We start from the raw sequence: 27,563 nt of genomic DNA, 5'->3' as shown, positions 1-27,563 counted from the left end.
AGAATGTAAAGACATAGAAGATTTAGAAAAGAAAAGGATGTATGACATATATAAAAAGGTAAAAAATGCCACATGGGATAGAAAAAAAAACCTACTTACAAAATGTGAGAAATTGAGAAGAAAGATGATAAAAACGTTTATAAAGAAGATGAGATAAAGAAACTTGGGAAGAGTATCTAGGACCTGTACACAGGGAGAAGAATATGTAAAACACAGGAAGCTGAGGGAGAAGAAGAAATTATGGAAGAGGAAAAGGCCCACCAATCCTCAGATCTGAAATTACACAAGCTATTAAAGACATGAAGAACAGGAAAGCAACAGGAGTAGATAAACTTCTAATAGAACTATTTAAATGTTTAGAAGATGAAGGAGTAGATGAAATACTTTCAATGTGCAATACACAATACCTTTTTAGGTATTGGTGCAAAATGTACTGATACCTACAAAGGTTGGAACCAAAAAATGTGTTAGAATTAGGCAGAGGAAAAAAAGGAAGAGAAATATTGAAAAAGGAAGAGGCTGAAGTTAATAAATTACATAAAGGGGATTGAAGGTTATCATGAGACAAAAAGGAAAGCATGAGACAGAAACGGATGAAGACAATACTAGTGCCAGGGAAACCCACCGGGTTGGTCTAGTGGTGAACGCGTCTTCTGAAATCAGCTGATTTGGAAGTTGAGAGTTCAGCATTAAAGTCCTAGTAAAGGCAAGTTACTTTTATGCAGATTTGAATAGTATATCATGGATACTGGTGTTCTTTGGTGGTTATGTTTCAGTTAACCACATATCTCAGGAATGGTCGAACTGAGACTGTACAAGAATCTACACTCATACATATCATTCTCATTCATCCTCTAAAGTAATACCTGAACAGTTATTCCCGGAGGCTTAACAGGAAAAGAGAAAAGTGGTGCCAGGAATCTGCCAACAAGCAGAACATCCTATGACAATAATGTTAACAGGTTAGCAACTTTGTGGAACTTATCAGTCTCACTATGGTGTGTTATTGCAGGCACAGTGACATTGATCAGTCCCACATGCAAAACTGTTTTTGCAGACCTGAGGGACTTATCAGTCTCACAAGTAGTCTAGTGCTGCAAATATTGTGACACTGATTAGTCTCACTTTTAAACTCATTTATAGTCATTTTTAAAACTTGAGAGACACCATTTGGTAGGCTTACCATATTTTTTTGGGTTCAACCCAGGACATATTTTTGAAATTATTTAACAATTGTAACAGTTTACTGAAATTGTAAACTTTATTTATTCAGTTGTATTTTTCACGAGACATGACTTTTCAGAAATGTTTTGTTTTAATTACAACATAAAATTCACAACAAGAAAGTTCTGAATTAATTTTAACATTTAGCAGATGTTTAACAGTAGATACTGAAAGTCTACCCCTTTCTGGAGACCAAATGTTCCCTGTAATTGAAAAAAACTCTCTCAACTGGAGCAGATGCCCCAGGCAAAGACATTGCACACTCAACCATTTTAGAAATATTGCAACATGAAATATTAGTTTTTTGAAACACCTTAAAGATTGCCTTCCTCTTCTCTTCAACAGTATCTGGTACTTTTTCAGAACCACAACCTACACTCCTACACTTGGTTTTGAATTACCTGGTTCAACAATGTACATTCATCAAAGAGGTCATCAATATTTATGGAATCTTTTATAATTTCATTAACTTGTGCACTCTTCTAATCAGACCAGGCAATTTCAGTTTGTAAATTTATCCACTGAAACTTACTAACTTTATCAAACAAAACTGGCTCTCCTCAACTCTAAGTATTGGATATTAGAATTTTATCAAAATTGTCTACACTTGAGAAGAATTTTTGTTCCTGAACATCATTATTTTCTTTTAGAGTGTATAGCAATTCTTTGGCCGAAGATGGTATAAATTTGTGGGTTTTTCTTTCCTGAAGTTGAAAAATTAATTCAGAATATGTTTGAAATGCTTCTGTTGCTGTGATAGTATTAGCTTCCAATTTCAGACCCTAATTGTAAAACTTTTATGCCTAACTGTAGAGTACCATATAAAAATTTAAAAAAGAGTTCACTTTCTAGATTTAAAAAAAAATCAAATAATAATTTTGGGCATTTTTCACAAGATAAGAAGTATGATTTTAGGCCATCAAAAATGGAAATAATTTTTTCTATTGCAGGTAACAAACTAAGGAACCTTATGCCGCTATGAGATAATACTTTTTTGTAATCTGTTTCCACAAATTCACAAAACTCTTTAAGTTTCGTTACTCTTACTGTATATATGTGAAAATATTTATCGATTTTTATAACTTCTATGCCCAGGGGTAGAGAATCACGTGCTGTTTGTACTGAATATGTACAATGTGGGCTGAACAACCAATTCGTAAAATAGACCTATCTAAATCACTTTGAACTTTTCTGAACACATTTTCATTCCCCTTTCTCTTCACACCACCAAAATTACTGTTAGTGTTAGCAGTATAACAAACTAACTTTTCTTCAAGTTTATATTTTATGTTACTTAAGTAACATTTTATACTCTTCAAGTATCCATCATTACATTACATAATTAATGTTTTCCAAAGAACGCAACACATTATTTAATATAAATGGCGAAATAACATTGGTTTTGGTTCTAGCAGATGAAAATTTTGGGTCATATAACTTTTTAACCAATTTAGATGTGCAGTCTGATGTTTTAAAACTGAGTTTGTGTCTACCACTGTGGAATGAAAATTAACACTCCAGGTCACTATTATTCTTAGTTCCATCTTTGGCTTTAAAAAAATCTCTTGTTTGCTGAAGCTGTGGCATTAATAGCACTCCTATGTTTAGCTGTTTTCACGTGGTCTTTAATATCACCCTTTCCTTTATGTGCAACAGAAAATTCTCCAGTACATAGTGTGCAATAAACACGTTCATTGTTATTGTCATTACACAATTTCAAAAATTTGTATTCCTGTTGCAGGTTAACATTAAACACACTTTATCTTTGCCCATTGATAAACGATGAGACAAAATTATCAAAAACATGTGGACGAGTTACTTCACACACAAAAACAATATAAACACATTGTCTCTGTTGTGTTGCCAAATAACTAACTAAAAAGTTGTGGCGAGACCAGTAGCCACGCCTCCGTCAAAATCAACGTCAGCGTTTGCTCCAAGGTCGGCTGAGAGATGCACGGCCGTAAGAGAATGTTTAAAAAGCAATGTCGAACATATACGTCTAGAATTAAAAATAATCCTCGCCAGTCATATTATTCTCAAATCCTTGACATTACCCCGGACAGCACTGAAAAACCAGGATTGTCCGGGCTAATCCCGAACGTATGGTAAACCTACCATTTGCTCGTATGACTAACCAATGAATCAATAGAGAAGAGTCAGGAAAACATTTCTATATACTTGAGCATTGTATTAGGATCGGTCAGTCTTTTGAACAAGTCATGAAAAATTCACACAATATTCAACAGGGTAACTAGCTGTTTTTGTCAACAAAAATTTCATTTAATAAATTAAATCTCATTTTTTCTTTCAATGATTGTTTTTTTCCATCAAATACATTTATATTTTTAAGGTTTTTTTGTTAATTAGCATTCTGCTAAAAATAGTTTCAATATGAAAGTGAAGTAATGTACAATTTTTTGTACATTATTTACATTCTCAAAATATAACTTTATAAAAAATTGCTCCGAATCAGTTATCGAATAATACTTCAAACCAATACATTGTCCATTAGTTTGGTCAATTATGCAATTTTTTTCATTTGTTTTAACGAACATATTACTAAAAAAATTAAACGAATTGTATTTTTATCCTGATGGCAAACACAGAAAGATTTGTCCATGTAAGTAGTGAAATAAAATCTTATAACATAGATGACCTATAATATTAATAAATTTCCATATGTTTAAAAAGTAAATAAGCGAATATCCTTATGACGTAGGAAATTCTGGTTAAAAGATGCTCTCTGTGCTACAGTAAAAACAGGATACCTGAACGTATCGGTTAATTATATTTAAAAAATAATTAATTTTATGTAATTAAAAATCTGTTCATAATTTTTTGCATAGTAATAGCAAAAGAAAATGATAGAAGTATCCTATTCAAAAGCTATAAAAAAATAAAATAGCCTGTTTTTCAAAAGAAAAATAAATACTGTGGGATGTATCAGTCTCACTAGAGTGCACAAAGCCAAATGTGTGAATTTGATAGGTGAACTCTTGTGGAACTGATCAGTCTCATGCCCCAAAAAAAGACCAAATGTGGGCTAACTGCAAAAATAGGTAGCTATTTGATATTGACAAAAAATTGTACAAAAAATCATTAAAACATTCTGAATAAAAAAAAGAAAAGAAAATGGCCAAACTAAGTGTAACAGAAATCATAAATCATTTTGACTAAAACCAAAATTACAAAAATATGTCAAGGTCTTCAACCTGTTAATGTTTTAGTTAGTCATGTGTTGTCTTGGTACAGTTAAGCAGTGTCATCAACGTATCTATGCCAGTATATGTTTTGTGAGCATGTGTGTTTATCCTAATATTTTTTTACCACATTCGAAGTAAGTCTTCTTAATTCAAGAAATCTGCCAGCAATAACACCAGTTGATCTCAGAATGAGGAACAACACCAGTTACAGAAGATGACAGTATCTGAATATGAGTTTTTAAAACATTAATTAAATTTGGTTTGGTTCACCATTAAAAAAAAATTATGGTTATATAATTTTCACTATCAACTACCATGGAAAAAATTTTAAATTCTGAATTTTATTTGTAGAGCTACTTGACAGCTTAGCTCTAATTTTTATTTACATCCACATGCTACGTCAAAAAGATTTATTGATTTCTATTAATAACAGTTATACATTTGTAGTTATACTATTTTAAGTATAAAATATAGAACAAATTTCTAAGGTATGAGCCATAGTATACACTCTTGCCCACTTTATTTCATCATGTAGTTAGATTATTCAACAAAAGTTATAAAACTTTATTATTATTATTATCTATCTATTGTAATATATTCCTAATTACTGTAACCATTTTAGGATTTTTTCAGAAATTCTGGTGAGCAAACCTTTTCATAACTAATACACAAGCAATATCCATGAATAAACAGACAACTAGGTGACTATTTTCGGCAAGGTAGGCCTAAATAGATAATCTTATTGACTTCAGTTTTCCAGTTCTTTTTTTTTTTTACTGGTTTGGTATTCAGTACTTTATGCTCTATTTTTTTATTTAGGTTTGTTTCTGTGTTTCTTTTTTACTTGGCCTTCAAAGAATGTATGTGAAGGGACAAACAACAAAATTATTAGCAACTGTTTCAAAGTTCATGAGGATAGAATGTATGAGTGATTTTGGGATAAAAAAATTGCACAAACATATTTTTATTTTTTTTTTATACAAAACAAACATAAATTACAACACAAATATAAAAAGGATTCAGTCTTGTATAGAAATATAAAAGATATCATCTTACTCGTAACAAAAACAGAACCCCAAGAAAACAGAACAAAAACTTTGTTCTCGAAACTGTTACCCCCTTAAATTTAACTTAAATACTATAAAGTAACAAATGAATAGATTCAAAATACAAACAGCACATCAATCAGTGTCTTAAAAAAAATTAATTTAGATTCCCAAATAATTATGTCTATCTTACTGCTTTTTTTTCTTTTTTAAAAATTTAAATATATTAAAAAACTACCCCCCACAGACTGTGTTCATCCCTTACAATCTAGTGGTTCTTTAACATCTGGAATCTCTTTACATTATTTAGTAATTTATAACCATAACAATGTCGTCTTAAAATAAAATAATATATGTCTAGTCTAATGGCCATTCTATAGTACCCCTATTTTCAGCATCCTAAAAAAAATTGAAGATTACCATAAATATTTTTTGGGGGTTAAAGAGGATTGGTATGCTTATAGCCAAAGGTTAAGATTTTATTAGAAAATTTGGAATTTGTTGAAGCAAAATTTGTAGCAGAACTTCTTTTGACATTAGAAAATTAAAGAGTAATGCTAGAAATGATAGGAAACTCCAGACATACTGCTTTATATATATTAACATAGGCCATAACATTATAAGAAATACCATTGTATATATGTTTAACTGCACTGGGACTTATCGCATATTCAAACAATCCGGGTTGAATGGCACAATTCTGATGACGTAACGCCACATCCGTCTGATAGTTATGTGTTAACGTCCTGTGGTAATGGCATCGGGAAGTCGAGTGATTGTTTAGCGCTTTGTTGGGGGGTTAATTGTAGTTTGTGCTAAATTAATTTTTTTTCATTTATTCACATATTTTAACAGAATGTCTGCAGAGTCACTTAAAACGGTAAGCACTGCATGTACTGTTTTCTGAATGATTTTTTTTGCATTTTGACATGGGAGTGGGTGTTGGTGACTCATAACCTCACCATTTGACAACAGTTGTTGCATCGGTGTAATAATAATAATAATGAATTCGAAATTAAAGAAATTAGTCCTTAGTATTTTATTACACCTGTATTCCATATCGCCTTGTATTCCGTATTTGCACTTAACAATAGCCTGTAGTTTAAGTGTGTTGCATATTTAAACGTTTTTTAATGACTGAAAATCTAACATTTCACCTCCCAGCCGTAATTATTTTTATTGTTGGGAACAACAGTTTTAGTGGTTGAAATATTTGAAACCGGCTAACATTTTTTGAAATTACTCCTAACTTTTTATGTTGTTTTATTGGTTTTGATAGTTAATTGTTCATACTGTTAAAATGTTATGTTACATCATTGCTTTTATCTGAAACGTTATATGAACTACATTTTTGGTTCTTAATTATATTTTTTGGGTATTTTATTTTAAATTGTTAGTTTTTCATAGTGATTATGAGCAATTCTTAAATATAATAATAAAATTGTTATAACTACTACCGATTGTTGGAGTATGAATTTAATTATATAACTGTTTAATTCTGATTAACTGAGTAATATTATAGTGTTTAAATTTATAAAATTTTCAATCTGTAGATTCCTGTTGAAAGAATAGAGAATAAAGGATAATAAAGAAAGGAAATTAAAATAAGTTTCGTTTAGTATGTCATTAAAGGTTAATACTTTGTACAATCTCCATCACCACCTGTCAGGGGCAAGACATTGCAAATATGAATTTACTAAATTATTTTATAAACTTTTTGGTTTTGTAGATGCGTGTAGTGTGAGTCTTCTTAGATTTTGTGACAGTCCATAAGTTTTTATGAGATATATATTTTATTGGATGCCATCAAGATAATAAAGTACGGGCTTTGTTTTACTTATGGCTGGTTAATGAACGATTTAGAAATGGTCGAGTAAAATATAATTTTCAGGGTTTTCTGCTGGCCTGTTAGTAAAGATAAATTTTTTTGTTGCTATTTGTTATTGTATTGCTCTTGACAGTTACACAAAATTGCAATTGCATAATGATACTAATCGAATTGACTTACATAATATACAAAATTTGCTTTTAAATTAACTAATGCATAAATATGAATATGTTAAGTTTTGTGTACATTTAATTTTTTTCCAGTTTGCTAGTCTGGAGACCCCAGGGTATGTGGGTTTTGCTAATTTACCTAACCAAGTGCATCGGAAGTCTGTGAAGAAGGGGTTTGAATTTACACTGATGGTGGTGGGTGAATCAGGACTTGGGAAAAGCACTCTTGTCAACAGTCTGTTCCTCACTGATCTTTATCCTGAAAGAATAATACCAGATGCTGTTGGTAAGGATGTTTGGCACTCATTCCTTTAGGAATCTTAAAACCAGTTACTATTACAGATATACTTAATTTAATGATAAAATCCAAGTATCTGTTTTTATGAGTGTGTTGTGTATCACTGTGGATTGTTGCAAATATATCACTGTGGGTTGTTGCAAATACACTATACCAAGAATATTTTTATATAAGTGTATGCGATTGCCAAGCAGCAACACTGTGATCATGAGACTAATTTATATTTGTTATTTGGTTTTTTTGTGTGTTTTTGTATATTTTGTGTGTGTTTGTTTAAATTTAGAAAGTTATTAATTTATTATTTTTTAATTAAGTCATGAGAAACATGAAACAGTTTAATGAGTTTTCAAAAATCTTTAACCTTTGTGGTTCATCTTGTCAATCATAACTTTTGTTTTTTTGTTTAATATACCTAAGTATGTAATTTTCTTATTGAAAAAATCAATTTTGCCCAATGCTAAATTCACAGTTAATAGCTGATCCAAATAAATGTTAATAATTAGGATTTTTTGTTAAATTAGCCATCAGCCAATGCAGTGCTGTCAGCTGGTCTTTTTACTTCAGTTGTATATTAGAACATATTCACAATCAGGATATAAATAACCGTTACTTTCATTTTTGCTTCTATAATAATTTATATAAAGTATATTTATTATTTTTTACTTTTTTATGTTATTGTATTATTATTATTACTCAATACAATTGTTGCTTCTCACTTTGAAAGATCTTGAGTGTAAACTCACCATGGGGTTTTGGGTCACAATTTGTTTTGTGACACTTCTGTGGTTGATGATGACCCCAAAGGTTTGTCATTCAATCTTGTTAAATCCTATGTTCATTTGAAGGAAAGTGCAGGTCCATCACTATATTGTTTCATTTCTGGAAATGATTGTAAGTTTGAGGTCTAGAACATTAAATCTGTGTGTACAGGATCTAGCTATAGCAGGCAGCAGATGCTTAATAATTCTGATATCGGTGAAATTGCTATTTATGATAAGAGAAATTAATGAGGTAAAATAGCTGAAGATGAAACTTCAATTTAGATTTTTATTTTATTTTAATTGACCTTGACCTAAAATTGGCCTATTAACTTTGCAAATGATTAAGTATACTGTGTAAGTAAGTATTAAAGTATTAAAACTTAAGTATTTTATTTTGCTTTTTACTGAAATTATTGTAAGATAAGAGTGTTCAGAAAGTTGCTGTGCACTATGCTTTAGAATTATGTGGTGCATTCTGTTCTTTCGGCGTTAGGTTGGTTGCCCTGTGGGTTTCTTGGTCTTTGCCCAGTAATAAACCAAGATGTCAGTTGTTGAATTGTGATTGAACGTGCTTTGTTTCTTGTTGTTTTGTTTATGGGAATCAGAAGTTGCGAGAAACATGTTTCAGGTAGAAAGTTGTTCTTTTGGTAGAGGAATACATTTTTCTCGTTTCATGAAGGTGAAAATGTACTAATTTATTGAAGCACAAGTCTTCCGAAAAGTTTCCCAATACTCCTCTTCCTCTTGGCAATGCTTTGAATTCTTACTGAAAAATTTCAGGCAGCAGGCTCTGTTGAAGACACTGATTGAAAAGGCAGACCACTTAAACTAAATGAACATAAGTTGCTTGATATTTCTGTTGCTATGGTTGAAAGTCCATCAAAGTCAGTGTGTGAGTTAGCACATATGCAAGATATTGGACTTGTTACTGTGCATAAATTTGTAAGAAAAGAACCGAAACTTTTTTCCTACAAAGTAGTGTGTGTTCAAAAACTGAAATCTACAGATCGTGCCTAAAGAATAAATTATTGTCAATGGTTTATATGTTTTATTGACCAAAATTCCGTCCTTGACATTATGTTTTTTTACAGATGAAGCATGGTTTCATATGGGAGGATATATTAATTTACAAAATACACAACTGTGATCGATAACTAACCCCCATGAAATTACATGAACAATCTTTACACAAAGCGAAAATTGAAATACAGGTCAGTGTGAGTAGAATGAGCATCGTGGGTCCAGTCTCTTTTTGAAATTACAGTTAATAGTGATTGTTATTGTACTGTTTTAACAAATTTAATAGAAGTGGAAATCAATTACTGTAGGTTCCCACAAGCTGGTGATACAGCACACACAGCTAACAGGTTAATGATTTTTTACAAAATGTCTTTGGTAAATGATTAATCTTGAGGAGTCTGTGTCCTGCATGATCGCCTGATCTGATTCCACCCAGATTATTTTCTTGGGGGCTCAGTGAAACAAGCAGTGTATTGCAACAGACCACTCATGCTTGATGAACTAAAAATTGTAGTAATGGCATATGTATGAGACATTCCAGTTCATCAGCTGGTTAAAGTGTCCGAAAAATTTGAAATGTGTGCAGTGTTGTATTGATGTTGGAGGAGGTCATTTTCAACACCTTTTATAAACTACTAGCTGGCCTGTCTATCCAGAACCTGGACCCTTGGAACTCAGATCACCCCAGGCGAATCGTGGAGCCAACTCAGCAGCTCCTCGGGGCCTCCCAAGGCCAAGGGACCTACCCCATGGCTGCAGAGCTTGCTTTGCTCACCAGTCCCAACTTGCCAGGGGGGGGGTGAGATTGGAACAGGCACCCTGGACACTTGTAGAGCTTGCTTCGGTCGCCATTCCTATCTACCCAGAGGGCTCCACCCGCTGGACCCCACACTGTACATTATCCTCATGTTTGTGAGAGCAATACTATAAATAATAATTACAGTATTCAGGCTTTATGGAAGTCTGAAAAAGAAACTAAATTACAAAAGATAGATTACTAGTAACTATGGTAACTAAAGTACACACATCATTGACATTGAAAAATTCATAACTTATTTCTTTGCTTGGTGGGAGAAGTGTAATAATGAAGTAAAAGGATTAATCTATTTTTTCCATAATGAATATCTGTAATTCTCAATTTCACCTCCTTGGATGTAAAGAAATAATGAATATTTTTAATATCTTAACCTTCAAGGAAGCTAGAGCCTTGGTCTATGGCTGAAAACCTTCCCTGGGATAACATGAATGTATCCTGCAAATTTGAAAGTAATTGGTCGGTTGGTTCTCACATGATGCGATTACAAACAAACAAACTTTATATATATATATTTCTGAATAACCGTGATCTGTTAGATCGAGAGTGTACCTGATGCATGCAAAGTTAGCTTTCAGCCTTCTAACAAATACCCCATTTGAATTTGAAAATCAGACAATTGTTTGCAGAGATATTATAAGAGCTTCCATTACACCTCCCAAAACAGTGCCCCAGGGGCACCCTGTTTGTTACCAGTTGATGGTGATGATTGGTGTAGCCTCCCATGAGGTGCTTGCATACCTCCACCACTCTAACCTCACACACACTACCAATGGGAAGCCATTATTGTTAAACAGAAATCTTTTAATTTATTTAATATTATTTTATTTAATGTAAATTTAATTATATTATTCATTCAGTTGATTTAAATTATTCAGTTCACACCCAGCTTGCACAGTAATAGAGATTCACAGTTCATTAAAGTTTGTGCTTCAGCTGGCAAATCTCCATTACTACATTTATATACTTGAGTATTTTTTTTTCGAGATGAAATGTATTTAAAATTAAAAACCTTCTCAGTTATGCCAAGAAATATGGGTAAAAATTTGGTTGCGATTGATTGAGTAGTTTTTTGTAATATGTTTCTCAACAATAGATCTCAATTGATGAAAATCTTATTGAGAAGAAAAGTAACTCACTAATGATACAGTATGTGCAGGGTGTATCCATATTGAAATACTGCACTATACTGTATTCAGTGTAAGAGCTATCCTAGCTCTGTTATTTGTAATAATGATATTTCACTGCAGCATATGTGATTGTGTTAGTGCAGTAATGTACTAGTTAGTCAGTCCTCGCCAGTCTTATACTTAATTGTTTATCATGTTTTTGTCAACAATGATATAATTTTATAAATATCACTGCCATGTAATTAATTCATAAATAACTTGATTCAGTCTGTGCCAAATGAAAATATCAAATAATAAATGAATCATTTTTATGTTATTTACTTATTTCTATGCATAACTTTTGAGATAGTGTGTTACAACATCATACGGTTTGTTTACAAGAGGATAGCTCTAAAGGTAATCGAGTATAGTGTCTTCTGCTAGAAGGGACTAAATTTGATGATGACGAGCAAAATTAGAAAAACAAGGTTTTTCTGCAACCTTTGTGTAATAAAGAAGATAGTTTTTTACATATAGTTTTTTTTTACCAGCCTTCCATTAATACAGTACTTGTAAAAGAGCAGCATTGGGTAACAGATATTGTTAGAAGAAATAGAAAAAATTTGTATATTAATATCAAGCAGAATTCGTCGAGGTAAACAAGGAACCATTTGTATAATGAAAATGTGAATAACATTGACTAGATCTGAATCTACATTGTTTCTTGGTTGTTTATAGAAATTGGAAGAAAATTGTTTTTAATATTTTTCATAGCACTGTTTTAATTCATATTTATTAAATAAATGGGATATAATAACTGTTTAAAGATATTCTCCCATTATCACTTTGTAATTTCAGGTGCAGGCATGTCTCTAAAATTTGGTTGTTTTTGGTAGATATACAAAGTAGAGATTATGTGCCTGGTCATAGTTGGCCTAACTATAGATGTGGCAATAACTTAGGGCTATTCTATAAAACTATCAGCTTCTTAACTAAATTTATATGAATAAATTTTAATTTAAAAAAAAACTAATTTATCATACTGGCTACAGGATGTTATTAACTCTCACAAATGAACTGCAAGTTTGTCGTGTGTTATCTGACTTGAAAGTGGACACAGACTTTGAGCAACTTGGATATTATACAGGATCAATCAATGAAGGGCAGATAGACCTACAGAATGATCCCAGATTTCCAGAGATGGCTGGGCCGCAATCACGGGGAACTGGGATATGAGTTGATCCAGTTCCTTACCGGTCATGATTGTCTTAAAACACTGTGGGCACAGATGTTGAGATCCTCTCCGGAATGCCACTGTTTCAGGGAGGAGGTTACTGTAGAACATACTGTATTCATGGGTGATCAATTCCTTGAGAACAGGGGAAAGCATGCTGGAGAGAATTTGGCATGCTTATCGCAGATAACATCATGGGGACTATGTTGCAGATCGAACGGGTGTGGTGCATGGTGTCCACAGTGTTGGTCAAGATCATCCGTACAAAGATGGCAGAAGGGTGAATAATTTCCCCTGATTCTTCCTTGAGGCTGTGTTCATATTAAAGCAGGTCCGGCCCTAAAGTGGAGTAAAAAGAAAACTTTGATATTAAGTTACATACTTTGTGGATGATTCTTGAGTTCTATTTGCTGCAGCAAGTGACAACCGAAAAAACTGAAATTTTTCTAAGAAGAAAGGTACTTAATACCTATTCCTATTTCCCAGACTTCCCTGCATCAGGCTGTTATTTGTGCATATCTGCTTATTGTTCTCTGCATTTTCTTTTCTAAGGGTTTTCACCCCGTTGTGACCTTTTCTAACATCAGTATCATGTCACCTTTGGATTTCGCTCTAAATTTACTGCTTCCTCTAACTAAAAAGATTATTTTTAGTAGCTTCCTTTTCTGAATTTTTCAGCTGTCTGGCCCATTTCAGTTCCTCTTTTTCTTTGTTTAGCGTTTTGTATCCACACTCATACTTACTCATTCTTTAATCTTTCTTTCTGTTCTTTTTTCTCTCTATGCATTTCAGGAATATCATTTCTGCTGCCTGCAATTTTCTTTTCCATTCATAATCCAGCTGTATGTGTGAAGACTTAAAAAAAAGCAAGTTTTTTTTAAGTACTAATTTGCACTTTGTTATCACTTCCTTACTTCATGCTAGGATTTAGACTTTCTAGTAAAAATTAGTTGTCTTATACTCATTTCTTTCTCTTCTTTCCATCTTCTGCAAGTGCTGTCCCAAATTTGTTAATTCCCCATCACTTATTCCATTTGAATATTCACCGATCTAATATTTACTTTTTTTTCACTATCACGACTACTGGTACTTTATTTTCTGCTAGTCTCCTTCTTTCTCTTAGTACATGCTATTTTTGAAGTTCCTTTTCTCCCTAAAAACATTGTCATCTTTAGACAACATTGGCATTCTCTGATTTTGATCCAATTTCACTTTTTATAAAACCGTACACTTCTGATATGAACACAGTGTTTGTGATTGTGCATTTGTAGGAAAAATTAATTTCCTTTAGGCACTGGAGATTATTATTACTTGAGAAATGTGGTTTTTAAGACTTAAGGTATATTGCAGTTTTCTTGCTGGGGAAGTATGACTGTTTTTATGAAATTTTTTGTCAACTTGTCGGCTTTGTTTCTTCACTATTTTCACACATTATGCATTCACCATCACTATTTATTTGAGAATGGGTTTCTTTGGAATTTGAATTATATTGAAGTAAAACTTACCTAATATGATTGTTATTATAGTATGTGAAAGTTGAATGATTACATAATACACAGTGCATAAGTTCCAAAAACATACCATGTGGTACTTATTTATTTTAAAACTCTTTTTTTAACTTGAAAAAATTATTACAGCTTAGAATTCGTAATACTGGGATTTTTTTTAGTGAATGTGCTGTTAGAAAATAAAAGGTTTGTTGTGTATTAAGTGTTAGCTGGATTCACAGTTTATCAAACTCAGCTTATATGTATTTTCAAAATTGATGAGATAGCTGTTTTAACCTTCAGGAACTCACTGTTGTATTTTCTGCTACAGGTTTGATATTTTTGTGTTTTAAGCACAGATTTTTTTTAAACTTTTTTTTTGTTCTTCAGTTCATTCCTGGTGCATAATATGTTGTTACCAGATTTCATGAAAATTCATACTTTTCGAGATATTGGAATTTTATTGACATATCAGGATGATGTATAAAATACAATGTGCAAATAACCAATTTCATGGATTGTTGAACTCTGTCAACATTTTTTATGATCTAATAAGATTTCTTTTTAAAATTTTTATTAATGATACATTAGATAAAGTATAATTTTTAATATACACACATTTGGTCAAATGGGACCTAACGTTTTTTATTAAGCAATAAAATTTTATTATTCTTATAATTATCTCTCTTAAGTAAGTGTCCTATTTGTACTAAAATGCATGCAATATTTACTAAAAATTGTCACTATTGTATAAAATACAATGTGCAAGCAGTTGTATCAAATTTTTGGCGTGAGTCCTGAAAGTTAAAGTTATGTGTGATCAAGTTTATGTTTCTTTTAACCTTTATTCATAAAAAACTTGTGTTTAAAGTATTTATGTAAAACAAGAATAGTTTTTACAATTTAGAGTCATAAAAGTTTTGAATGTCCAGTTGGTGCAAAAATTTGTTTTGTTTGATCATTAGTTTTTCTGTTTTGCATGCATTAGTTTTTTTTTTTTCAGTTGTGATTTAACAGTGAACTGCTGTAATCTATCGGATTTTTCATAATTTTACAGAAAAAGCAACTCAAACTGTCAAGTTGGATGCTTCAACAGTTGAAATTGAAGAAAGAGGGGTTAAACTTCGGTTAACTGTAGTAGATACACCTGGATTTGGAGATGCCATAAACAATACTGACTGGTTTGTATTTAATTCATTCCATTGTTTGCATTAATTATGAATTTATTTATGCCAGTACTTGAACAAACACAAACTTACTCAAGAAGTGAATGTATAAAAATATTTATGTATACCTTGTTCAAGCCGAATTGGCACAGATCTGATAAACAGCATAGCTGTATATCTTGCTGCCTAACGAGCATGAGTTATAAAACTATTCGATTAAAGACAGTATGTATATGGTATGACTATTGTTTATTCCAATCAATGAACCAGTTCATGTCTTATATTTATTAGTTACTTATTTAATCCTGAGTTTATATATTATTAAATTAATAACTTATATCTTTATTGGATACTGAAATAGATATGTTATGCAATATTATGCAGACTAATTGGCTGTTACTGATTAGTGTTTAGGTCTAAATGTATCTATTTATAGTTATATAATTGTAAAAATATCCAAGCCAAACACACACAAGATTGATGTCTACTATTTACGCTATGCTTTTCGCCCTTTGTTTTGGGAGTGGCGAACAACCGTACGCTAGCCTAGGCTATGAGTCATATGTAAGAAAAGTTTCTTTATTCATGTTAGTGTAAATAATAATCAAATAATGTGTCATTCTAAACATTAAATCTCTAATTTATACTGTATTTGCAGTTAAAACTTGTTCAGTTTACTGCGTGTATCCAAATAGTATAAGGTTATCATCCTGTTATAGTGTTCTTTGAGTTTCAATTCTTGAAAGTAATTGTCTTAAGTGAAATTTTAAAAGTAATTTATTCACATTAAATTACTAAATTTTTGTCAGCTCTATTCTTATGTTAGTGAATTGATTTTATTATTTTGCATATTATGTCTAATTTACATGGAAAAGGCATTCACCACCAAGGGAAAGAAATTATACACAATGCTTTTAATTACTCGGCAGGAGAAGCTGCAGTTGGAATGTTTATTAGTGACACCAAAAAACTTGTAGAACTTGATGCATCAGCCACTGGAGTCTCAAAAAAAACAGTTTAACAAATTACTGGTGAAATATCTTCAGAAAAATTCATTTCTCCTCGCAAAGGAATGGGGTGCTCATGATTTATATGAAAAAATTGGCAAAAACATCAAATTTTCAATTTGAAGCTATGACTTTTACATAATCTTTCATATCACCATCAAAGCTCGTTTTCAAATCAGTTCTGAGTTACCGTCCTGAAATTATTTTTTACCTTCTAGTGCATTTAATTTGAATGGTTTTAAAAAAGTTTTTTTTATATATTTTTTATTTTCTACATTTTATCTTAATAAGTTTATACTTTTCAACTGCGCTAGCACACAGGTTCAAGTGTATTTAGCGAAAGATCAGATTGGTATGTTTTGCGGTGGGTGTTTCTTATGTGTAGCGAATGACCTAAAGAGTGAGGTGCAAACATGCATAAGAAAAAATTAGCAAAAACATCAAATTTTTAATTTGAAGCTACGATTTTCACATAATCATGCATCTCACTATCAAAGCTTGTTGTTAAATCCATCCTTAGATATCATCCTAAAATTATTTTTTACCGTTCAGTGTATTTAATTTAAGAGTGGTATTTTAAAAAGGTTTTTTCTATATCTTTATTTTCTACTTTTTAGTGCATTTAATATGAGTGGTTTTTAATATATTTTTTATTTTCTACATTTTATCTTCATAAGTTTATACTTTACAGCTGCGCTAGTGCACAGGTTTGAGCATATTTAGTGAAAGATCATATTTTTACTTTTTACGGTGGGTGAGAGCAATCAAAACACAGGGCTAAACGATTAATTTCCAGATAACCAAGATCCAGTCAATCAAGAGTGCACTTGATGCATTAAAAACAGTTAGTACTCGACCTGCTGATACATACGTCATTTGAATTGTGAAAATCGATCGAGTGGTTGTCAATTTATGGTGGCGTCCCATCGCATCCCTTCCCCGATTTCTGAATGGCGCCTCAGGGTCACTGAAAATATTATCAACTGATGGGTACCACTGGGAGCGGATGGGGAACTGGCGAGGAGAGTAAAAATTTTTTCACAGCACTAGGACCGACCGTTTTCGGGATTTTGCAATTTTTGTCCAAAAATTCAAAAAAGGTCTTCCCAAAGGTCTACTGTACAGAATTTCTAGTAGCAACTGTATACCCTAATATATATCTAACTTAAATTTCTTTCACTAAGAAAATATGCCTGTAAACAAGGTTGAATAAATTCAAGGGGAATTTTTTTCACCTAGCAACTTAGGGGCATCTTAGCAACTTGAAAATGTTGCTAAAATGTGTTGTCATCAGGAGCAAACTTGTATGCAAAATTTCAGAGTGAATAGATAACCATAAGTGCTTCAAAATCCAACTGAAAGGTTTCGTAGCTTGAATATCACATACATAGTCCAAAAGTGATATAAGAGTGGTAAAAATAAGTTAGCTAAATATTTGTATATTGTTTTATTCAATTATAAATTTATTATTTTTTTTATATAAATGTAAGACTAAAAAAGTTTTATGATTTAAAAAATTTATGATGTGAATTTCTTTATTGATTGGAATAAGCATTATTATATAAAAAATACTAAAAAAAGATTTATACTGTAAATTGGTATAAAAAAATTTGTTAAATCAAAAAAATTAGTATAAGATAAAAAAAATGTATACTGTAAAATTTATTATACTGTACGCATACTGTCCTCCATGAGTAGCATATTATAGCCCCGCGCTAGCTAGACAGCCATCGCCTAGATCAGATCTATGCCAATTTTACTTGGACAAGCTATATTATTTTTAGTGCATGTGAATTTGTATTTTATATAATTCTCTTGAATTGATCTCTACATGATTGTGACTGCTTCTTGTTATACTATGGCACACCTGACATGAATCCATATGTTTCCCTTGTAACTGTTATTTTAAAATGTGAATTTGTTTTGATAATAGTGAGTTAAAATATTTCAAAAATTTTTTTTGAAGATAGTAAAGTGGCTTTTTAAAGCATATAATTTATCAGTGTACTGTGTTTGATTAATTACTTAGATTGTGATTTTTTTCCTTTTGAAATGCTTATTGGAAGGAATATATATAGCCATTTCAGCAACCCCCACAAGTGTTAAATGGTTTGAATATGAGCACTGCTGTGTGGATCAATGAAGTGATACCAATGATTTACAGTATAATGGTAGAACTCATTCATTTCTGGTGCATCAGTTTGATAAGCATGCCAGGAATTCAAATACAATTTGCTCCTGTCATTAACGTTGTTTCCAAACAGTTGCAGGAACTCAGTGGCATTGTGTTGACAAATTCTAAACATTCATGTTACACATCAGTAGTGAAATTAAACTGCTTTCACGATAAATGTACAGAACCAGCTGTAGGTAGCCAGCTGCAATACATTAGATACAGATAACAGGTTTAAATTTTTGTTATTGTGATAAGGAAACTTACCCTTATCTTATCCTTTCTGTTTGAGGGATTTAATCAAATAGCATTCCTGTATTTTTAAATTCATCAAAATTGCTTATGGTATTTTTCCTTATGCAGTACACTTTTCTATTACATTTAAGGTATCACAGAAGGGTTAATACAAGATACCAGCACTAAATTATTATATTAACTTAGTTTGGACATTTTGAGAAAAATATGTTGATGTGAATTATATTTTTCTACATATTTTTAGCAATCATATGTTAGATAAATAGACTTTTTATTACCTGTGCTGACTGAAAAGACAGAAGTGCTGAAACATATTTATTTTATGGGTAGAAGCTCCTTTAATCATTTAAATGTATATTTCTTAGCAAATAAAAAAAAGTTTCTTTTAAAAATTAAAAAAAATTAAATATTTACACTGCTTATTACATCATTTATTATTTATTGTGTAAATTATATGTGGTGAATTCACACGTGTTTTTTCCAGAGCATAATTCACATAAATTTTAAAACATTTAACTTTTTACTGGAATATTGTTTTTCAGTCAACATTGTGAAAGCTGATTATTTAATGAGTTCAGACATTTACCATTTACCATAGATGATAATAACAGTCTTTATAAAGAACTCATATTTAAATTAAATCTACTATTAGATTTATTGGAAGGAATTATTGGAAGGAATATATATAGCCATTTCAGCAACCCCCACAAGTGTTAAATGGTTTGAATATGAGCACTGCTGTGTGGATCAATGAAGTGATACCAATGATTTACAGTATAATGGTAGAACTCATTCATTTCTGGTGCATCAGTTTGATAAGCATGCCAGGAATTCAAATACAATTTGCTCCTGTCATTAACGTTGTTTCCAAACAGTTGCAGGAACTCAGTGGCATTGTGTTGACAAATTCTAAACATTCATGTTACACATCAGTAGTGAAATTAAACTGCTTTCACGATAAATGTACAGAACCAGCTGTAGGTAGCCAGCTGCAATACATTAGATACAGATAACAGGTTTAAATTTTTGTTATTGTGATAAGGAAACTTACCCTTATCTTATCCTTTCTGTTTGAGGGATTTAATCAAATAGCATTCCTGTATTTTTAAATTCATCAAAATTGCTTATGGTATTTTTCCTTATGCAGTACACTTTTCTATTACATTTAAGGTATCACAGAAGGGTTAATACAAGATACCAGCACTAAATTATTATATTAACTTAGTTTGGACATTTTGAGAAAAATATGTTGATGTGAATTATATTTTTCTACATATTTTTAGCAATCATATGTTAGATAAATAGACTTTTTATTACCTGTGCTGACTGAAAAGACAGAAGTGCTGAAACATATTTATTTTATGGGTAGAAGCTCCTTTAATCATTTAAATGTATATTTCTTAGCAAATAAAAAAAAGTTTCTTTTAAAAATTAAAAAAAATTAAATATTTACACTGCTTATTACATCATTTATTATTTATTGTGTAAATTATATGTGGTGAATTCACACGTGTTTTTTCCAGAGCATAATTCACATAAATTTTAAAACATTTAACTTTTTACTGGAATATTGTTTTTCAGTCAACATTGTGAAAGCTGATTATTTAATGAGTTCAGACATTTACCATTTACCATAGATGATAATAACAGTCTTTATAAAGAACTCATATTTAAATTAAATCTACTATTAGATTTAATTAAATGGTAAAACTTCTAAAAGTTTAAATGGTGACATATTTGATGCATTTATGATTTTTGTTTTTTCATTACAGAATTTTAAAGCACTTCCTTCTTTATACTATATTATGTAGTCTGTCTTTCATTCTTCTAACAACTCACAACTTAGGGCTTAACTTCTCAAAATCTTCGTTCTCAGCTCCTCTACTACCTTATCTTCCCATATTAACTTCATCTTCCTTTTTGTTTTTTCTTGACCGCTTCTAACTTCTAAAACATGTTTCCTATTTGCTGCTTCCTTTACCTAAATCATTTCTATCTATTCCTGGATCTTTTTGCTGTAGGACCCACCTTGGTTTTACCCACCTACATTGTACTCATTCCTTATGTTAATCCCTTATTTCATACATTCATGTTAGCATTCTTGCCTCTGCCTCTGTACTTCCATCTCTTCATTAGCATTGTATTTGTCATGCTGTTAATTAACTTAAAGTATTTTCAGTAGTAGTGTCAAATTTTGATTTTGTTCCTTTGTGTATTTTTGATTCTACACATTTACAGTTTTGGTGTCTTTAATTTTATTTGCGTCTCAGACAATCTGATTTGTCTTATCAACATAAAATTTTGTGCACTTTGTTGCTGCATTTAATTGTGTATACCATTTTACTTTGTAATTTATTATTTTTCATATTGCATGACTCGTTATTTTTATAAGATCTTTTTTATTACTTCTGAATGATATATTTAAATCTAGGGTATCTTAAATTTATACTTATTATAATTATAATTCTATTATATTTTAGTGTGATTTATGTTTTATCCCATTTGTAATCCTGGCTATCGAATGTAGCATAATTTGCTGTTATGTTTTGTGGATATATTTTTGTTATAACTTTGTTTACATTAAACCTTGTTTTCTTATTTTTACTTTATTGTTCTTGTCTAATGAACAACTTCTGCCAAAAAAAAAAAAAAAAAAAAAAATATTTTAAACTTAAATTTTCAGTGCTGAACATAAAAGGAATGTGGAATTATTTACTGTTATGCTTATGCTCTTAAATTTTTTTTTTTTGCTATTAATTTAATCAGGGATTACTTCCATACCTCTTTGTTTTATGTAATTTAAAAAAATCTAACAAAATTTATATTAATATAAATTTTTATATAAATAAAAGTTTATATAAAAATACACTTGAAAAAGCACAATCAGCTTTTTCAAGAGCTGATTGTGATGCATCAGAAAAATGATAAATTTTATCTTACTCAATCTGAGATATAATGACAGACTTAAAAAAAGTAAGTAAATACTCTTATCAACTTTCAGGCCTTTTTCTGTAAATATTTTAAACCAGAATATAGAGAAAGTAGCTGAATAATTGTATACAATAAAAAAAATTAAATAAAATCATAAAATCTAATACCATTCAAAAAATGTTTGATTGAGAGGGTGCAAAACAAATGTAACTACCACTGTTTGCCATGGTTTATTTATTAGTAGGTTTATTTACACATGCTTATAAAGTACTGTATATAGCTTGTCAAAAAATTGTTATTAATTTAATTATAATTAAATTAATAACAATTTTTCACTACAGTGCAGTTGCCTGTAGCATGAGCACAAGAAAAAAAAGGACTAAATAATGCTACGCATCTATTATTTTGATTTATTTAGTTCAGTCCTGTGTCCGTGGTTAGCTGATGCATTTTAGTGTCTTGAAATTAACATTCATTAGGCCTGCATAAGCATATTTATAAAACTAACGTCTGAAATGAATAATTGAGATATATTTAAATAATACAGAAATGTGTACAAGCTTGGCTTTACATTAGACGGGCAAATACTATCAACTAGTAACCGAATGCCTTGAAAACGTAAACTTCTTAAGAGTATCCAAGATTCAAATGTAACACTAATATAAAAGTTCCGAAAAATTCTCCAACATTTGAGTCATACATTAGTGCTGTAAACATGATGAGTATACAGTTTACAGAGATGCAAGGACCATTACTCCAAAGCTCCAAAAACACTTTTGAATACTGAAAAAAGAATAGCAGTTTGCATCATTGAATTGCAGTTCTCACTCTGAACACATTCAGTGTTTATCTGTATAGAATTATGCAGTATGTGAAATACATTTACAATACCAGCCAATTGTTTTTAAGGATAACTAATTACAAAAATTAAAATTAGAGTTTCGCTGAATGTATTTTTTAGTTATCTTTCATCTTTTTTTTATTTTTTACTATACTTGTGTTTTTGTTTTAATAATTTTAGCTAATTTAATAAATATATTTTAAAAATAATGCACTAATTTGAAATATGAATATGTAAATAAATAAATGGAAATTAGAGAATTTTATTTATATTATGAGGTTGGGAATAAACATTTGATATTTGAATATTCTAGATATCCAAATATTCAAGTTATTCAAATATTTGAGATCATGTTAATCATGGTTTCCACAGGCAGGAAAAGTCAGGAAATATAAATTTAGTCAGGAAAAATTGCAAAATATTTTAGAGAATTGCATTTTTGTTAGCGAATTAAGATTATGTTATTATTAATGCCAAAATAAATTTGATATACTTTTCAAACGTCAAGAAGTGGCAATTCCATCATTCAGCACACTGCAATTACATGCTTCAAGCAGCTATTAACATGTCCTGTTCTTACTTACATTCCCCAATTATTCTTTTATATTAAAGTAGGATTATTCCAAATTGCAGTTAATTTTTTCACTGGTGAAATTTTAACAAAAAGTTACCGTTGAAAAATTTAAAGGTTGTTAACTGTTTTCTTGGAATTTCTCTAAAACCACCATGTTTTTTTTATATTTTAGGTAATTAGTTGCTTTTAAATGGCGTCTAAAAAGACTGTTTAATAACCTATGGTTAGATATAAACCTACATCAGTTGAGAAGAGGTAGAGATGTGTATCATGCTTTTTGTGATAAAAAACATTTTGGACTCGGCAGTATGGGCCAAAAGGCAGTGAAGTCGCACAATAAAGGAAAGCAGCATAATAAAATAATTAAGATAAGGAATTCTTAGCCTTCACTGAAAACTTTTTTTCTCCCAGTGGTACTTCAACTCAGCAGACAAACTTTGATCAGCATTTGTGAGAATGGTGGTTGTGATATATCTGTGTGTTCTTTGCCTGGATCTTCTGATCAGATTAATATCATTTCAGCCACAAATGATAGATTTGAATTTTTGACTTCATTTAGTAATGAAAAATGACAACACAATTACTTCATTTTGTTATAAAGACAATGTTTCTAAGGCGAAGATTATGTTGGTTCTCAATGTTGTACAAAATAAGTTATCCTTAAGTTCACGTGAAGATGTTGGTACAACTTTTAAAATTATGTTTCCTGATAGTTGTATAGCGTCAAAATTCCAGCTTAGAGCCACTAAATGCTCTTATGTCAATAATCATGGCCTCGCACTATACTTTGGAATTCTGAAAAATACAAAATAAGGCGTTCTGTTATAGTTTTCTTATCTGTATTACTTTTAGTCACAGTGATTTTAGCTTCCTTTAAGTTGTGATCATACATATATTCTTTGTTAAATTGAAATCCATGTTTCATAGCATTTTTATGCAAACCAAGTTATTAAACATTGTTTTTTGTTTACTTTGAAAAATAATGTAGGCTGGTTTTTGTGAAAAATTTTTAGCAATCTTAGGTGCGAGCCAATTATTTTTAAAAATTGCTTTAGTTAGTTTCTATTTCTTGTCTGTCTTATTTTTAGTTACCATGAACATTTTTATGCAGGAAAGTTATTAATTTTTTTTTTTTTTTGTACTTTGTAATGTAATTTACTGAAACAATTTATCACAAAAAATAGCCTGATTTTAAATGTATATTGTAAAAAGTCATTAAAAATAGACTTTAAAAATGAATGCAATAATAAATAATAAAAAAAAGGCGTGAATTGAGCAGCTATGGGGATGGTGGAAGCTGCAGAGAAATAAATTATCTATTTTGCAGAGTAAATGGCAATAGCTATAACTTTATGCGAGTCAGGAAATTATTACTAAATTGGTCACAAAAAATCAGTAAAAGTCAGGAAAATCTTAAAATTCGGTGGGAACCCTGTTAATTATTCAGTTAAAAAATGTGGTATTTATTGTGTCACTATTTAAAATAAACTTTTTTCATATATTTTTCAAATACAAGTCACAACTATTTTTTGATGTTTGAAAAGTTTAGTTTTAAGTAAAGATGAATCAACTCCAGGTTATAAAATGTCAAAAGAATAAATGTGACATTGTTTGTTTTTTGGTATTAACTGGAAAACACAAACTTGATATAATGGTAATTGGTAAATCAATAAAGCTCAGCTTTTCAAAGCCCAAAATCTTCCAGGTATTTAAAAAATTTCTAAAGAATGTTTATACATTTAAAAAAAATTGGTTCTATAATTATTTTATTCTGAAGGTTACGTATTAATAGGATTTGAATAAAAGCAGAATGTGTTTCTAATGTTACAATGCTACTTTACAGACATTGCACTTACTAATCCTTCAGTAGACTGCTTAGAAATAGAAGGAACACCTTTTTATATAAATAAGTAATGAAGAAATATTTTTATTAGGTAATGAAGTTATTTCAAATTAAAACATCAGGTTGTTTTAAAAGTCTGACTACATAGTAATTGATGCATACCAAGTCTGTGAAAAAATGACATTGACAAGAGCATGGAGTAAAGTTTTTTTTTTTAAAAAAAAAGAGTACTCAATGAGTTTCATAAAATGTATCATGAATATATTGAAAATATTAGGAAAGAGTTAGAAAATTGTATACCTTGTCGTATTTATCTGGTTGTATAAATGATTTAGAGAGTGTCAGTAGATCTGATGGATCATCTGTACATCTGATTCTGAATTGATCCCTTTTCTATGGACTTTTGTCAATCATCAAAGCAATAGATTCCATGAAGATGATGAACATTTAGCAGTAAATTGCTGTTTGATTATAGGACATTCAGTTGTGCATATAATTTCTGTTCTACAGTGTACAAAAGGAAATTTGAAAGAAAAATCCAAAGTTTGAGATTGCTTGCCAGATTAAATTAATTTTACAGTTCTTATGAAGATTATCTGTATTTTTTATCATAAATTGCTATGAATATTCCCGTAAATTAACTTAGAAAACAACTAAAACAAAAGGACATTGAACATTTGTATTCTAAACACTGGTTCCAACGACTTTTGGTGTGAGGAGATTTTTTTTTCTAGAAAAGTTTTTCAAATTCTATAGTTCATAAAATAAGTTTTTAAAAGTGCTTAAAGCATAGTGTAAAATAACTGTGAAATTTTATAGTGTTTTTATAATTTTAAGTTTGGTGAGTGTTTAAATAAAGTTTTTTGTTGCTCCCTCTTCCCGTTATGTTTTTTGTCTAAATCTCTTTAATTTATGACATTTTTGTTTAAATATTGTGTTGAATGTTCTCAGTTTCCGTGCTATTATTCAGTACATTGATGAACAGTTTGAACGATTTCTTCGAGATGAAAGTGGTTTGAATAGACGCAACATAGTTGATAATCGTATACATTGCTGTTTCTATTTTATTTCACCTATTGGTCATGGGTAAGTGTTCTGTGTGTCATTGTCTAATTTAATTAGTTGAAGCCATTGGTGTTTAATATTCCCTGTATTTTATGTAGTATTATTGTACATTTTGTTTGTTGTATGAGATGTTTCATTTGTTTCCTTTGCAATTATTGTTTTCTTATGCATGGGTATTTGTCCAAGTTTCACTTGGACAAATACCCATTTTTTTATGCTCCACTCCGATTGTCCAAGTGAAACTTGGACAATCGGAGTATCTGAGAAGAAAAGATTAGAAGCTTTTGAAATGTGGTGCTATAGGAGAATGTTAAAAATCAGATGGGTGGATAAAGTGACAAATGAAGAGGTATTGCGGCAAATAGATGAAGAAAGTAGCATTTGGAAAAATATAGTTAAAAGAAGAAACAGACTTATAGGCCACATACTAAGGCATCCTGGAATAGTCGCTTTAATATTGGAAGGACAGGTAGAAGGGAAAAATTGTGTAGGCAGGCCACGTTTGGAGTATGTAAAACAAATTGTTGGGGATGTAGGATGTAGAGGGTATACTGAAATGAAACGACTAGCACTAGATAGGGAATCTTGGAGAGCTGCATCAAACCAGTCAAATGACTGAAGACAAAAAAAAAAATGCATGGGTATTTTTTTCATAATAAAGATATTTTTAATGCAGTTTTTGAAGAAGGTTAAACATGAAGCCAGAATTAAATACTTCTGAGGGAGTTAATAGCTTATCTGAAAGCGTTGTATTTGTACTAAAAATCAGTAAAACTTTTTTTATCATGTTTATTGAGGGTTATACGCTAATAGAATTTTGTAATTTTATTATTTAGTTCTTTTTGGTTAAACTGTAGATCCTGTCAGAAAAAGTAAAAATTCAGTTTTACACACTTTTAACTTTTGAATATTTTTCATTGAGCTTGAAATTTATCTTTAAGTAACGAAATACAAATTTATATTACATTGTTTAAAGTTCAATTAATTACATTAGATTTTTAATTCGTGGTTGTATTATTTATAGATCCTTACAGGCTATTGTAATATTACTCTGGTAAATTTTTTCTCTCATTATGAACTTTTGTACAATTGATATTTGTTTATATAGATGAGGAATTCTGTAAAGTGATTATACATAATCACTGTTGTATGTAAAGTATAATAGTGATTACATATAATAGGTATTATATGTGAAGTGATTATATGTAAAGTTTAGAGACTAATGTGATCTAAACGATAACAGCTAAGTTGTACAAAAATAACAGAGAAGCTAGTTCAGACTATGAACTCTGGGATTGGACAAGAGTAGGGAATATTATTCACTGATAAGATATTCACATGGAAAAATATAAGAAAATATCTTACAGTAGATGAAATGTAGAAATTTAATTTGAATGCTCTAAAATCTGAAATTTGCGTTTGGTATGGGTTCCAAATGACTATAAATGCTTAAATGGTAAGTTTAAGATGCTACAAATCATAAATTTATACAAATAAAGCATTTTTGAAAC

At 30.4% G+C, this 27,563-nt stretch overlaps 1 protein-coding gene across 1 annotated transcript in view; it reads left to right on the top strand.

Moving 5' to 3' along the window:
* Nucleotides 1-6,194: 6,194 nt before the first annotated feature.
* Septin1 (Septin 1) overlaps nucleotides 6,195-27,563 on the top strand; it is a 39,243-nt gene continuing 17,874 nt past the window's right edge. The window contains exons 1-4 of the mRNA XM_075363270.1: nucleotides 6,195-6,356; nucleotides 7,568-7,760; nucleotides 15,255-15,378; nucleotides 25,939-26,073. Of these exons, the coding sequence (XP_075219385.1) occupies nucleotides 6,333-6,356; nucleotides 7,568-7,760; nucleotides 15,255-15,378; nucleotides 25,939-26,073 (476 nt within the window). The 5' untranslated portion in view covers nucleotides 6,195-6,332. The remainder of the gene's footprint in view (nucleotides 6,357-7,567; nucleotides 7,761-15,254; nucleotides 15,379-25,938; nucleotides 26,074-27,563) is intronic.

Source organism: Lycorma delicatula, chromosome 4 (assembly GCF_047948215.1).
Source record: "Lycorma delicatula isolate Av1 chromosome 4, ASM4794821v1, whole genome shotgun sequence".
In the NCBI taxonomy this organism is placed as follows: domain Eukaryota; kingdom Metazoa; phylum Arthropoda; class Insecta; order Hemiptera; family Fulgoridae; genus Lycorma; species Lycorma delicatula.
The sequence above is the reverse complement of the archived record's forward strand: the minus strand, read 5'-3'. Positions and strand labels throughout refer to the sequence as shown.